The following is a 14,016-nucleotide window of genomic DNA, read 5'->3' on the forward strand; positions in this document are numbered from 1 at the left end:
GATTATTGCAGATCAGTGAGGAGTCAGCTCCTATATTCTTTGTGATACTCCCCTTAGCTACAGTTTTCAGAAACCTTCAAGAAGATCCACGATTCAGCTAAAACCATGATGAGGGAAGACAAGGAGTGTACCTTGTCAAGTTCAATAAAGGTTAAAACCAGGCAGGACAATGCTCCTAGTCTAGTATCCAGCTCTGCTGATACACCTAAGAGAACACAGAGCTCTTGTGTGTAGTATTTTCCCTCATATTTCAGTGTCAGGGTTATCTTTTTATAGGCAAAACTAAGTGTGTACCTACCGTAGCTGCCGTTCCAGCCAAAGTGACATTCCACTTATGTTTTAGACCACCTGCATACCAGGCAAGAGGTACTAAGTTTCTGGCAGTGAGCAGGCAGTAGATGATTAAGACCCCAGATTTCACAAATTCAATACATTTCTTTGGTTCAGAGAGCTGTAATTGCAAGGCTTGAGACTGTGTTGTGGCTCACAGGGCTGGGTGGTGCAGATTAAATTTTGTTACATGATGCCACCAGTGGGTAGGTTGCATAGGAGGGTTACTATAGGGCATGATTGAGCCTTATTGGCTGAACTTTGGAGGCAATAGAAAGGCTTACGCTGCTCTTGCCCAGACTGTGCTCTCTGGTGTTTATAATAAATAATAATAACTTGTTTTATTTATATACCGCTATTCCAAAGATCATAGCGGTGAACAGCAAGTAAGCTAATTAGCAAGTAAGCTAATTTGCCCCCAACAGTGGGTACTCATTTTAGTGACCTCGGAAGGATGCAAGCCTGAGTCAAGCTTGGGCCCTTTTGCTGGTCTTGAACTCGCAACCTTGTGGTTTTGAGTAAATGGCTGCAGTACAGGCATTTAACCACTTCATGTTTGTAAGCAGTAAATTTCATCATCACACAGGGAAAAACAATAAGGGAAGTTTTTGTTTCCTTTTTAATTCCAATTTAGGAGAGTCTCTCATGAGAGAATGAATCGCTTTTTTCATGTTTCTGCAGATATAGATTTGGCAGGCAGATAGTCTAACCTGCACCAGGTGAGTCTACAGTTTTGTAACCAACCCCTCAGCAGCACCCACGGCAAGAATTTTATGTAACAGTCTGTCTTACGTACCCACTTATGTTGAGATGAACTGAAACTAGCATGCTCATTTGCAAACCACTGCTCACTCCTGGCAAATTCACCTTTGCATACATAAGAACTATCAGGCTGATTCATTGAACTGCTTTTGCATCCTTTTAGCATTTAGCCATTTTAAAATGCCATGGCAATTTAAGGGATGGTACCGATGGAGAAATAACAGTAATATTGATCAACTGGGTGGAATAAAAGGTTCTTTCTTCCTTGTATTTTCAAATACAAAAATTTGCTTTCTGTAGACTTGCTTTTAAGATGTACATCATTAACATTGCTAACATAGAGGTGAACAAAAATTGCTTATAATTGTTTTTTTTTTTAAAAAAATACTCAGATACAGTAATCTGCTAAGAACCAGACATAGCACTGTAGTGCTGGAAGAGAGCATTGGTTTCCAGGCATTATATTAACTCAGTCTTCCTCAACCTAGGGTCCCCCAGATGTATTGGACTGCAACGTCTGTAATCTCTCAGCTGGCTGGGGAAGTTGCATTCAACAAGTCTGGAAACTACCAGGTTGAAGAAGACTGGGGGTGCATCTACACTGAAGAAACAATGTAGTCTGACACCATTTTAAGTGTAACACCATTCTATGGAATGCTGAGTTCTGTATTTTTACAAGGGAGATTATCAGATGGAGGATAAGAACGGGAGCAAAGCGGATTGCTCCCATCCTTATCCTGTCTTATTCATGCAATCACACCAGAGATTACCACACACGGTGTGCTTATCCTATTCTTCTCCCGTCACTGAAGTGTAATGGCCCTGTCATTTGGTATTAACAGAAACTCCCATTATTCCCAAATGATGGGGCCATTACACTTCATTGATGGGAGAAGGATGGGATAAGTGCACTGTGCAGGTCAATCTTTGGCGCAATCATGAGAATAGGATGGGCTAAGGACGGGAGCAATCCGCTTTGCTCCCATTCTTATCCTTCATGTGATAATCTCCAAGGGATTTTGCCTTCTCTGCCAAAAAGTGCAGGTTCATCACAGAACTATGTATCCCAGGATTCTGTAGGATGGAGCCATTGCAGTTAAAGCGGTGTCAAACTCCATTATTTCTACAGTGTAGATGCCCCCTGGGTGTTGTTCAGATATTTAGTCTGTCACAATCCTTCAAACTCCTGTTATCTAGTTGTTGCTTTCACCTACTGTTGGAAGCCTATTCAGTCTTGGCTTCTACTTTAATTATTTAATTAAGGTACAACACACTATATTTAGCCCTGTGTTAATGAAAAGTGTGACTGTAAAGAGACTGGCACATTATTACATGTGCTGGCTGACCTTCTGAAATAAAATCTTCTAGGAAATTATATTAGAGTCAAGAAGTTCCTATTGCTTCTACCACTGGTTTGTCCCTATTTTTTTCTTGCACATATCATTTCTTAATGCATAAAGTTTTAATTGCTTTTCTTTGGTCACTAAACTGGAGGTAGTGAAGGGTTAGACAGGTTCATGCACTCTTAGTGGATAACTAAAGAACTAGGATGTGGTACATCCCAAAGCATGTGCAAACCTTTGGATCAGTGCTTTTGCATCCCTTACATTCTTGATTGATATGCTCCTGTGGCCTCAAGATTTTTAGATACTTGGAAGTGTTTGACTGATTTGATATTGATTTTTCTGTGCTGCTCTGTCCGTTGAATTTTTGTTTGTTTGATGAGCTATTTTCTCTCTAAAATTCAATCAACATGTCTATAGAAAATGATATAGGATATTGATACCATGCACTGTATTGTACAGAAACATGATAGCCAAGACTAAAATTGTAGAAGCAGTGACAAAAGTACATGGCAGTACTGAATGGATAAGGGGGATGCAAAGCAGGTATACTTCAGACTGTTGTTGATTTGTTGTTTTTTTAATACATTGAAATCCATTGTTCATTTATGCTCCCAATAAGCCTGCAAGGTAGATTACACTTGAGAGATCATCCTGACTTGCTTGAGCCCACCCAGGGAGTTCTGTGGTTGAGATTGCAATCTGGATTTCTCACTCTAAAACTCAATATTGTACCTACATAACCACATTCCCCTCTTCCTGCCACCACGAATAAAATGCCCTCATTGTTTAAATGCAACACAGCACTTCTATGACCTTTGTGTCTGTTTTAAGGACAATTAAACCTTGGTGGTTTGACACTCCCTAAGCAAGGATTGTGCTGGCTCTTATAACCAGCTGAATTTCTTTCTTTCTTTCTTTCTTTCTTTCTTTCTTTCTTTCTTTCTTTTTTTTTTTTTAGTTTTGCCCATGCTCATCGGTTTCTCCACAGCAGGCAGCATATTAACAATGTTAAGCAGCTGCTCATTTGTCCTAGAGAATATTTATAGCCATTCGATGCCACGGCCTCATCTTATATGATCCTGGATTTTGTAGCTTGGGCAAGTATTGCTATAGATCTCTGCTGCCGTTCCTTAAACTTCAGTAGAGAATGCTGAGTAACAAACGACAAGTCTCACGATTCCATAGGATGGAGCCATAGCAGTTAAAGTGGAAACAGATCACTATAATTCTGTAGTGCGTGTATGCTCTGCTCAAAGTCCACCCAGTTAATTTCATGGCTAAGCTGAGAGAAAATATTTGACTAGCCTAAGGTCAACCTGTGAATTTCATAGTAAAGCAGGTTTTTAAATCTGGGTTCTTCCAAGCCTTGCACTGGCTCTCAAGTATCTCCAAGTAAGACTAGAAGAGTCCTGCCTCAAACACTAAGCAGCTTCTGCCAGTCAATATAGGGAATACTGAGCTTGTTGGTGTTGTGTGCCTTCCGATTCATGGCAACCATATGGGAGACCCATCACAGGGTTTTCTTGGCAAGATTCATTCAGAGGGAGGTTGCCTTTGCCTCCCTCTGAGGCTGAGAGAGTGGGACTTGCACAAGGTCATCCAGTGGGTTTCCATGACTGAGCAAGGATTGGGACCCTGGTCTCCAGCGTCATACCTTAACACTCAAACCACTACACAACATTGGCTCTCAAATAGTCTGATTTGTTATAAATCAGCTTCCTATGTTCCCAATTTACAACTTGACAAATGTGAACAGGATTGTTGTTAACTTGGGCAATCAGGCTGAACAATGTGTGACTTTTTTGGATTGAAAAGTGTATTCTTCCTCTCCCAGGGCACCATAAACCTGCAAGACCATATGCTTAACAAGGTGACAAAAACCAACAATGAAGTGTCTTTTGCAAAGCAAAGACAAACAGAAGAGATTAGCTACAAAGATTTATTCCTCTGTTATCTGATGGTGGCTTTTAACAGCTCATTCAAGATTGCAAGGGCGGGCATTGGGTTGGAGGCACCTCCTAGCTATTTCCACCATTAACACTTGCTGCAAACAAGATGACTCTTCCTTTCTCTTTTCCCTTTGAGACAAAGGCCTTTGTTCCACATCTGGTTGAGGAAGTAGTGCAAATTTCAGATGATAGGAGCCTTTTTTAGGAATGAAAGATCCCATCTGGATTCTACTCTTAATTTGGGCAAAGAACATTCATTGATTTTCAGTTGGCTTAGGAGGGAGTAAAGAACCACTTCACTGAGAAGTTGGTGGGGTGAGAAACTAAATTCTGTGTTTTGTGTCATTCTTCCTGACCAAATTTCCTCAGTGTCAGGAAACTATTTTTCAACAAGGAAATAAATAATGGGAAATACTCTTTCCATCTCTATTCAGAAGCTTTGCTGTCCCATTCAGAACCTGGTATACATCTGTGTTTTGATGCCTCTGAACACATAAGATGTCTGGTGAAGAGTTCATTGTGGCACACAATACAGTTTTCCATTCACGTGTAAAACAGCATCATGTCATGATGGGAAGAGTGTGTTAACTGAAAATCTCATCATTCATTTCAGCATCTTTTTCCTCTGTGACAAATTTGCAGATGTGGTGAGAGATTCAAGCTTAGCATTTTCCCTGGTATATGAATTTCTGTGAGGAGGGAGGCTTAAGTCTCTCAGACTGATACATCTCACTGGCAGTGGCAATATGCAGTCCTGTTCAAAACTCCATATGCTTTGATTCATGCAAAACATTTTGGTCTCCTATACCTGTAACTCCCATTTCAACCCAGGGCTTGCAGAAGTTACCTGTGTCAGCTTTTTAATGTGAAAAGCAGACCACAGAGGTTTAGTACTTACACTCACAAACCCATTTCCTCCACCACACTTCTTTCTTTCTGTCTGTCTGTCTGTCTTTTTTCTTTTCTTTTCTTTTCTTTCTTTCTTTCTTTCTTTCTTTTTTTTTGAAAGATTGCTTCTTCTGTTTTGTGTTTCAACTCTTTGGAATTCAGCATAGATATCTATTTAAAACTTACTATCTGCCTCCTTTTGACAAGTTTCTTCTCCACCCACCTCTGTTCCTCTTTGCCTCCTAGGGACATTGTTAGGTTGAGTAATTTATGTAAAACACTTTGAAGATGAAAATCACAAGTTGGATGCCAAGTGTTCGCATGATTACATTAAGCCCCAAGGGGCTAAAAACACTGACTTTAAAGATGCCTATTTAAGAAGAAGGAATTTCTCCCTAACAAGAAGACTAACTCAACTTTATGTCTCTTCTTTCCCACACCCATAGACAAAGATTGGAGCTATTGTACAATATATATGATCAATTGTGTTTTATTCCCACAGGAATTTAGCAATTGGGATTGGGATTCAGAATTTTCCAGAAGGGCTAGCTGTCAGTCTCCCCTTACGCGGGGCTGGGTTTTCAACATGGCGAGCATTCTGGTAAGTATGGTCTAAGGTTGTCTTTGTGTGTCCTGATGTAACAATGGAACCAATGCAAGAAGCATCTATGATGATTTATATCTGCAATGCTCAAAACTTTTACAATGTGGACCATTGTAACTATTGTTGCTAAATATCTTCCTGTCTAAACCAGCTCTCATTCAAACTCCACCTTGTGCTTAGCTATTGCCATTTCCTTAGTAGGGCTGTTGATCCCAAGCCCTTCACTTCACAGAAAAGTTCTGGGAAGAGAAGAAATATAAGAGCATGTGTCTACACTGCACAAGAATAGCAGTGTGATCCCAACTGTCATGGCTCCGGTCTACAAAATTCTAAGATTGGTGAGATATTTTCAAGCTGCCTAGAATTCTAATTTGGGAGAAAGGTGGGATATAAATCCCATAAATAAATAAATAAATAAATAAATAAATAAATACTTGGAATTCTCTATTAGATGGTTCTCTGCTCTGCTCCCCAGAAATACAATTGTGATTTCTAGCCAGCACACCAAACTACAAATCTTTGGGCTCCATAGGATGGGAACATGGTAACTGAAGTGGCATCATGCTGATGTAACCGTAGTGTAGATGTACTCAGGGTTTCTTCCCTTCTCATCTTTCCTAGTGAAATGAAAGAACCATTTCTGTGGGGTCAGGGTTCATCCCTTCTTGGCTTGCAGAGGGTAGGCAGCAATCTGAGAGAGAATGTGGTATGCAGGAATGAAAGAAACATTCAAAATGGCTTCTACTCTTACTTGGTTAGGAGGGCTTGGCCACCCAGAACTCCTCTCCCATGTGCTTCACATAGTTTTCTGTTGAGGAGAAGTGAGGCCTAATCTTCTCTCTGAGAAATTAGAAGCTACATTTCTACCTTCCTTCATGGATAGAGGAAACTCACGTGAAAGTATATAGGTTTTCTTAAGTTTGACATCCTCACACAATTTGGGGTTTCATTTTTTTTTTCATGGTCACCTTGTCTCATCTTGTCCTAAGCGGCCTGCTTTAAGGCTTCCCATTGGATAAGGTGTATGCTTTTTTCCAAATCACCATTGATTATATTGCCAATAAAAAAACAAATGACAGTACCTCAATCAGGCTGTGGAGAAACTGCATCATATGGTTGGATTAAGGTTGAAGATGACTATGGGTAAATATGATCTAAGGCTCTGGTGTATAGAAGCTAAATCACATTTATGATTTTTGTTTGGAGGTGAGAGATAATCTCCTTTGTACTCTGAAAACTTACTAATTTCCCCCAGAAAATATTGGTTTTAAATTATGTGTCTTCTTCCCAGAAACCAGTGGGCCAGTGGAATGGTAAACAGATAGAGCCATCACAGTAGCTAGTACTAGCTCTGTTTTATTGTGCTTATGGGACAGCTCACGTATGTTGGGTAGAGGAATGATTTCCTTTCCTCCCATTATGGGCTAGGTTTCAAAACCACTTTCCCCTTTCGCTAGAGATGAAAAAGCCAAGGCTGGGAACCCAGGAGCTGCCAGGTTACATTCCTGCCTACGCACAAAAGTACTGAGTGTTATAACGGCTGAGGGAAATCAGGAAAGAGGATGTTGGGAATGTCTGCCTTAAATGTGATCTCTTCTAACCAGACAAAATCCACCTAAACAATAGCTGGTTCTTCTGATCTGAGAGAGAGTGGCTGCTGTTTTCCAGTGTGGATTTTTCCAGTGTAGGATTAGCAGCTTCAATTTAAAAAGTAATGTATCTTCAGGTTCTTTGTCCACTTATGGCAACCCCATGAATTTGGTAAGATTGTGTTAGGCAAGGAACAGTCAGAGGTTGATTGCCATTTCCTTCCTCTCAATAAACTCTGTGGCAGTGCTTTTCATGCTACCTGATATGGACAGGCTCTTGGTAGGAATGGTTGTGGGGTGATTGGCATTAATGAACAATCATGCTGTCTTTGTGAGGATGCCTTAATTGTAACACTCATCTTTAATAATTATTTTATTTATTTATTTATTTATTTATTTATTTATATCCTGCCTTTTCCCTCCAGAACTGGGACTCAAGGCAGCTTATTATGTTTATTATGTTATTTTAATTATTATGTTTATTTTAAAAAATATTTTAAGGTATGTTTTTAACTATGTACTGTTTAATTGTATTTTATGAGGGGATTCTGGGATGAGATTGTATTGTTTTAATATGTAAGCTGCCCTGGTTGTGTTGCACAGAGAGGTGGGATGTAAATAAATTATTATTATTATTATTATGAAATGAAAACAAATGCAACATGTATAAAAACGTGCAAACAATCATTGTTAAAATGTAACAGTTGTCTGTGGGTGGGTGGGTGGGTGGGTGTGGCTGTGGCTGTCTTCAAGTTGTTTCTAACTTATGGTGACCCTGGGGTTTTCTTGGGAAGATTTGTTCAGAGAGAGTTCTTCATTGCCTGCTTCTGAGGCTGAAAAAGTGTGACTTATCCAAGCTCACCTTGTGGGTTCCCATGGCTGAGCAGGGATTTGAACCCTGCTCTCCCAGCATCCTAGTCACTCAATTCGCTATACCATGGTGGCTCTCTTACATTTTCTAATATTAAAAACAATTGAAAGCATCTATTAATTTTTTGAGAGATTAAACACATTACCATGTATTATTAAAAAACCTTTCTTAGAAACTATTGGTTCTCAAAAATGTGCTATAATGATGATGATGGTGATGATGCGTATGCGTGCACACACACACACACACACACACACACATTATGTGTATGTGTGTGTGCATCCCTGTTAATGGAAAGACAAGGAGACAAGGAATGGTGCAGTTTAGCCTCCGTACGAAGGGGGTTCCAGTGTGCAGCCATGCAGAAGGCCCTTTCCTGCATCCCAGCCAGATATGTCTATGAAGGTGGACTGGACATCCTGAGATAATGGACTCCCCTAGAAATCTCAGAGCCTTGACAGGATCATATGTAAGAATATGTTTGTTCAGATAAGCCTGGACAAATTAATTAACGTGACAATTGAATTAGTATTGGCTTTTAAAGCAGCACTTTGAATTGTGCTCAGAACCATACTGGTAGCCAGTGGAGCTTTTGTAAGAAGGCAGTTGCATACCCATTGTAACCCACTGAGTAGATGGGCAGCCAGTGTGACCTTAGCAATTCTTTGAAGTGGAAATGTGAGAAACAATTGTCCAGGACTCTTAGGGTCTTTTGATTTTCTTGATTTGTAAATTAGATCAGGATTTTGGAATGTTACTCTATTGGATCACAGCTGCCAATATTATGCATGATTATGGGAATCATAGTCCTCCCATTCGCCCTCCCCATTTTTTTTTCAAAAGTTGAGAGTGGCTCAGTATGGATTGGACCTAGCAGTGTATGGATGGCTAGGAGGAAAGGGAAACACTACCTGGGTCTATAACACAGCAGTAAATGTAGAGTAATATCTATTAATCTTCCACAGCATGCAAATTCCAGTCCCACATGTGCCTGTTCTGTCACCAGTTGTTTAAGTAACATTCAACTGCAGGTCTGCTTCTGTATGTAGAATGTGGGGGGGGGGGGGGGGAGGAGAGAAAGAGAAAGATTAAGGGTGCATTTACACTGTAGAAATAATGCAGTTTGATACCACTTTAACTGCCATTACTCCATCCTACACATCCACCAATGCTGAACTTTCACAAACCATGAATGTTCATTCTGCATTGCAGAAAAAAAGTGATTCACCAGTAGTGAATCCTCATGAACTATGAAGGCTCATTCTAGTCTGTAGAAAAGGAGCCATGTTAGGGGGTAGGTGCCCAATGTGTTAGTCCCAAATTTTGATCCTCCATATGGTTTAGACTTCAACTCCCAGAAGCTCCATCCAGTTTGACCAACTGTCAGGAATCCTGGGAAGTGAGGTCCAAAACATTTGGATGACCAGCATTTGGGAATCACTGTGTTAGTCAAAGCCCTTTAATGAGAAAAAACTTTTTGCTTTCTGGAGGATTCTTGTAAAAGTGAAGGGGCCAAACAAAAAGATCATCATCATTGTCTGGTGAGGAAGGAGAGAAAGAAAGAGAAAGAGCTAAGAAGGGAGAGGATTGCCAGCTTGCCATGGCCAGATGTTCTCCTCTTTTGTATGTAGCCATTTGTCACCTTTGAGATTAGAGAAGGAAAATTGTCTTTGGCAGTGTTTGCTTATGAATGACTCTTAAGAGCTTCTGTTTGTTTTCAAAAGGCTGACAAACACCCCTATTGTCCCAGCCCCATTGGGGGAGTTGGTACAGAGGAGGGGGAAAAGCTGTTTTGTGTTGATATAGTGCTGTCCATAATGTGGAGGCTTGAGAGGAAAAGGGCAAAACCACATCAGTGTTTATAAAGAAAGAGTAACCCCCCTCTGAAGAAACTGGCTAAGAAAACCCCATGATAGGTTCGCCTAAATAAGTTGGAAATGACTTGAAGACGCACAACAACAATAACCAAATCCAGTATAGCTGCCAGCAGCATTTCCAACGGTGACATTTTGTTTTGGTTGTTTTACAGGTATGGGCAATTAAGCGGCATGGTAGAGCCATTAGCTGGCCTTTTTGGTGCCTTTGCCATGGTGCTGGCAGAGCCCCTTCTTCCTTATGCCTTGGCGTTTGCTGCTGGGGCAATGGTGTATGTGGTGATGGATGATATCATCCCAGAAGCACAGATCAGGTGAGGAACTTCTTTACATCAACTTGCCTGTTGTTTCCTGCACTTTGTTCAGCATCCAGATCCCCCAGGCAGAAATTAAGGCATTAAAGAATTAATTGATCTGAGAGTAAAGAAATCTCATAGGTAAGGGAAAGAGATTAAGTGCCCTTTTTATTATTTTTCCTTGATCCATGTTTGAGGAGAACATTTGGAGTTATCTAAGGGCAAAACTTAATTAAAAAGGTAACAAGCTGGTGTCTTCAAATCTGAGCCTACCTTTATAAAGTAGGCTGTAGGGGATCATTTTCTTTAAGAACAATAGAGTGAAGTTTTGGAGTTGACACAGTAGAATCAACTGCTGATATGTCTTCATGTCATGAAGAAATGAGGAAAATGTAATGTAAACATGATTGTAAAACAAAAGGGCTGTACTGCTGAGGGTTGCTCTCCTCTTTTTCTATGGCTGATCTCCTTGCAGTCTTACATCCTGAGATGGTCTACACCAACAGTGCTACTTTCACCACCTGCTTAGCTTCTGAGACTATTTTTAAATGCACTTTTATCCCAAATTTCCTCAAAGAAGCACCGGGTGATGCATAATGTCACTACAATTGTAGATAGTGTGTCTTGAAACTGCTCTATCCTGAAAACAACCTGGTGAAGTAAAGTAAGCTCAGAGCAAATGACTGTAACAAATGCACCCAGTGAGCTCCATGGGTAAGCCTTGAACCTGAGGTTCTGGGTTAGAATACAACATTTTAGTTAGTACTGCATATTGGGTTGCTTAGAAGTGAGAAAAACTGAGTGAAAAGAACCAGGGGACTGGGAACTAGGAGTGGAGAAGGGTAAATTGTGAGGGAGGAGTTACTTTACCACTAGTTTCACACAGTGGAGCCATGATGTAAATATGCTATTGTGGCAAGTCCACCATTGTGGGAAAGAGATGGTGTCATGCCTCCATTTGCAGTTGGAGTGACAACTGCTGTTCTCTAAATGCAGTCCAACTAACAACAGATCTGCCTCTGTTTTGTTTCTTCTAACTAGTACAGGTTACAGGGATGCTTCATTTCTTTTTACCAAGGAACCATGAAGATTTTAGAAGCAAGATTAAGACAGGGTGATTTTTAGAATGCTCTTTTTTAATCCCATGTATGAAGAAATAAAATGGTCATATTAGTCAACCTTACAAAAGACTGACTTTCTTCCCTCCCCCCCCCCCCCCCCCCCCCCTCCTTGTGTCTTTCACTGTCTCTTTTTCTTGCAGTGGCAATGGAAAGCTGGCTTCTTGGACCGCCATCTTTGGATTTGTGATTATGATGTCCCTGGATGTTGGACTTGGCTAACAGGAGATGCAGCTTTCTCAATGTTATTAATCTTCAGGGAGTCAATCTGAACAAAATGCACAGCAGAGGCTAGAACTGGAATAGTATATTTTACATAATCGCAATGATCTGGGATTATGTTGATTTGTCTTTAATTATATGGACTCTGGAAATTTGCCCTAACTTCATGTGGATGGTTTTAGAAAACACAGGGAGCTGCTTCCTGTGAATTTTATTTTTGCCACCCAATGGTATCTTCTCCATCAGGGATCCTGGTATGAAACATATCAGTGAAGCTGCAAGACATGTTTTATTCCTCCCCCTCTTTTGATGCTTGTTTTTTGTATCCATAAAGGTCAGGTCTACTCTATGGTGGTTGTCTTTGCTGTGTGTTTACAAATCTTGTGTGTCATAACCCAGTGGGACAGTCCCCAAAGAGCTTAAAGACTTGGAGGCTTCTAGCGGCATCTGGGTTATGGTCCGGGAGATGGGTGTCTGCCACACTTTCCTCAGGGCTATGGAAATGGTCAGCTTCATAAGGTGTTAAATGGGTAGTATTGTTCTTTTAAAATTATTTAAATAAATTGAATTTTAGGAACTGTGTTTATAAAATGGGATATGTTTGAGTTTATGGGCATATTATGACAGGGATTTACTGAAGGAATTAGAGATTATTCTTTTTCAGAGTTGATGGTGTTTGTGGCAGATATTAAGTGGAAAAAGTGCTCAAGCATCCAGATTTCTAAAATACTGTCTCTGAGGTCCACTCATTTCTCAATATGTCTATTCTGGCTTTGAAAGATCATACACTCATTTTAAGTTTAAGGTGTGAATTACATTATTGGAAAATCAGGAAGAGGGCTTTGTGAATGCTAATTTACCTCTTGACGCAATTCATTTGATAATATGCTATTTTCACCAATTCTCCCTAATAGACTTCAGTGCTGATTCCTTGTAGACAGATCTGAGACTTAAAGCAATTTAGGGGTTATCCTTTACTGTCAGCACAAGTAGCCTATGACAGTATGACATTTTATGGCACTATGGCATTTAATCTTTGTTCCCAATCATTTGCATTTTATAAGCAAAACAAAATTACTATTGTTACTGCTGTTATCACTTTGTTTAAATTGTGAGTAGACTAGCATTAACATTTTGCAGGCAATTGCTTTGTCCTTAAGTGAAGGGGGGGATTAAATTCTCAATTTTTATTAATCTGAGTAGTTAATTTTCTACTCATATTAAATGGACCAGCTTGTATAATTCAAGGGCCATGAGTAAAATGTCTTGCCTGGTGGCACTCTGCCATGGAGAGAGAGCTGAAGAAATTGACATTTTGACAGGTCCAGTAAGACTATGAGTCAGTTGCACATATCTCACAGAGGACTGGGGAATTTGTGACTCTTTTGATACTGCTGGACTCCATCTCCCATCATCTCCATGGTCAATGGACAGGATTTGGGGAGTTGTAGTCAAGCAACATCTGGAGGTGCACAGGTCTCTCACCTCTCTTCTGGCAACTCAGGGCTTCTTGGTTTCCATCTGCAGCATAGGTGCTTACAGACTAAAAACCAAAATTTGTGCTTATGATACTGGAACCTGTCTTCTTGTAAGTTTCTACTTCAGAAGAGGCTGGCAGATAATTTGTGCCTATGGTTACACCTCTGGGCCACCCTGGTTTTTCCTCCCAGCTCACAATGCAGGGAGTACTTTGGCCTTACACACAATTCCTAACATACTTTATATTGTTCTATGAAATATGGAACGTCAGAGGTATGTGTGTACATGCCCATGCAAACCTGTGTAGTTACATTAACCGATATGTGCTCATGAACTAAGTAAAGTGAATACCATGGGATTATTTCTTCTATTTGGGAATTTCTGTGTATGTAGGCCAGTACAGAATGACAATTTGTAACCAACTGATAATACTTTTTAACTTTCATGTGGCAAAATAAAAGAAGAGATTTAAAGAAAAAAATGGAGTCATTGAACCCTTTCCTTTCCCTTTTCATTGTCTTATACTTTTAAACAAAGCCTTTCTGCTCTGCCATACTCTAGAGGATCCTGTTTGTAAGCACTACTATTCAAGGCTCAAATGTAGGTGAGCAGTTTCATCACATCATTGATCCAATGGATGCTGCATGTGGTGGTAACTAGTTGCTTGCTTTAGCGTAAAAATATTAAC

The 14,016-nt window shown here is 40.2% G+C and overlaps 1 protein-coding gene across 5 annotated transcripts in view; it reads left to right on the forward strand.

The window, feature by feature from the left end:
- The window catches only part of SLC39A11 (solute carrier family 39 member 11), a 450,881-nt gene extending 437,083 nt beyond the window's left edge, over nucleotides 1-13,798 (forward strand). For all 5 annotated transcript variants that reach the window (XM_042452635.1, XM_042452638.1, XM_042452639.1 and 2 more), the window contains 3 exons: nucleotides 5,778-5,876; nucleotides 10,369-10,527; nucleotides 11,771-13,798. In XM_042452635.1, the coding sequence (XP_042308569.1) occupies nucleotides 5,778-5,876; nucleotides 10,369-10,527; nucleotides 11,771-11,849 (337 nt within the window). In that variant the 3' untranslated portion in view covers nucleotides 11,850-13,798. The remainder of the gene's footprint in view (nucleotides 1-5,777; nucleotides 5,877-10,368; nucleotides 10,528-11,770) is intronic.
- Nucleotides 13,799-14,016: the final 218 nt, after the last annotated feature.

The sequence above is a fragment of the Sceloporus undulatus genome, chromosome 2, assembly GCF_019175285.1.
Source record: "Sceloporus undulatus isolate JIND9_A2432 ecotype Alabama chromosome 2, SceUnd_v1.1, whole genome shotgun sequence".
Lineage (NCBI taxonomy): Eukaryota > Metazoa > Chordata > Lepidosauria > Squamata > Phrynosomatidae > Sceloporus > Sceloporus undulatus.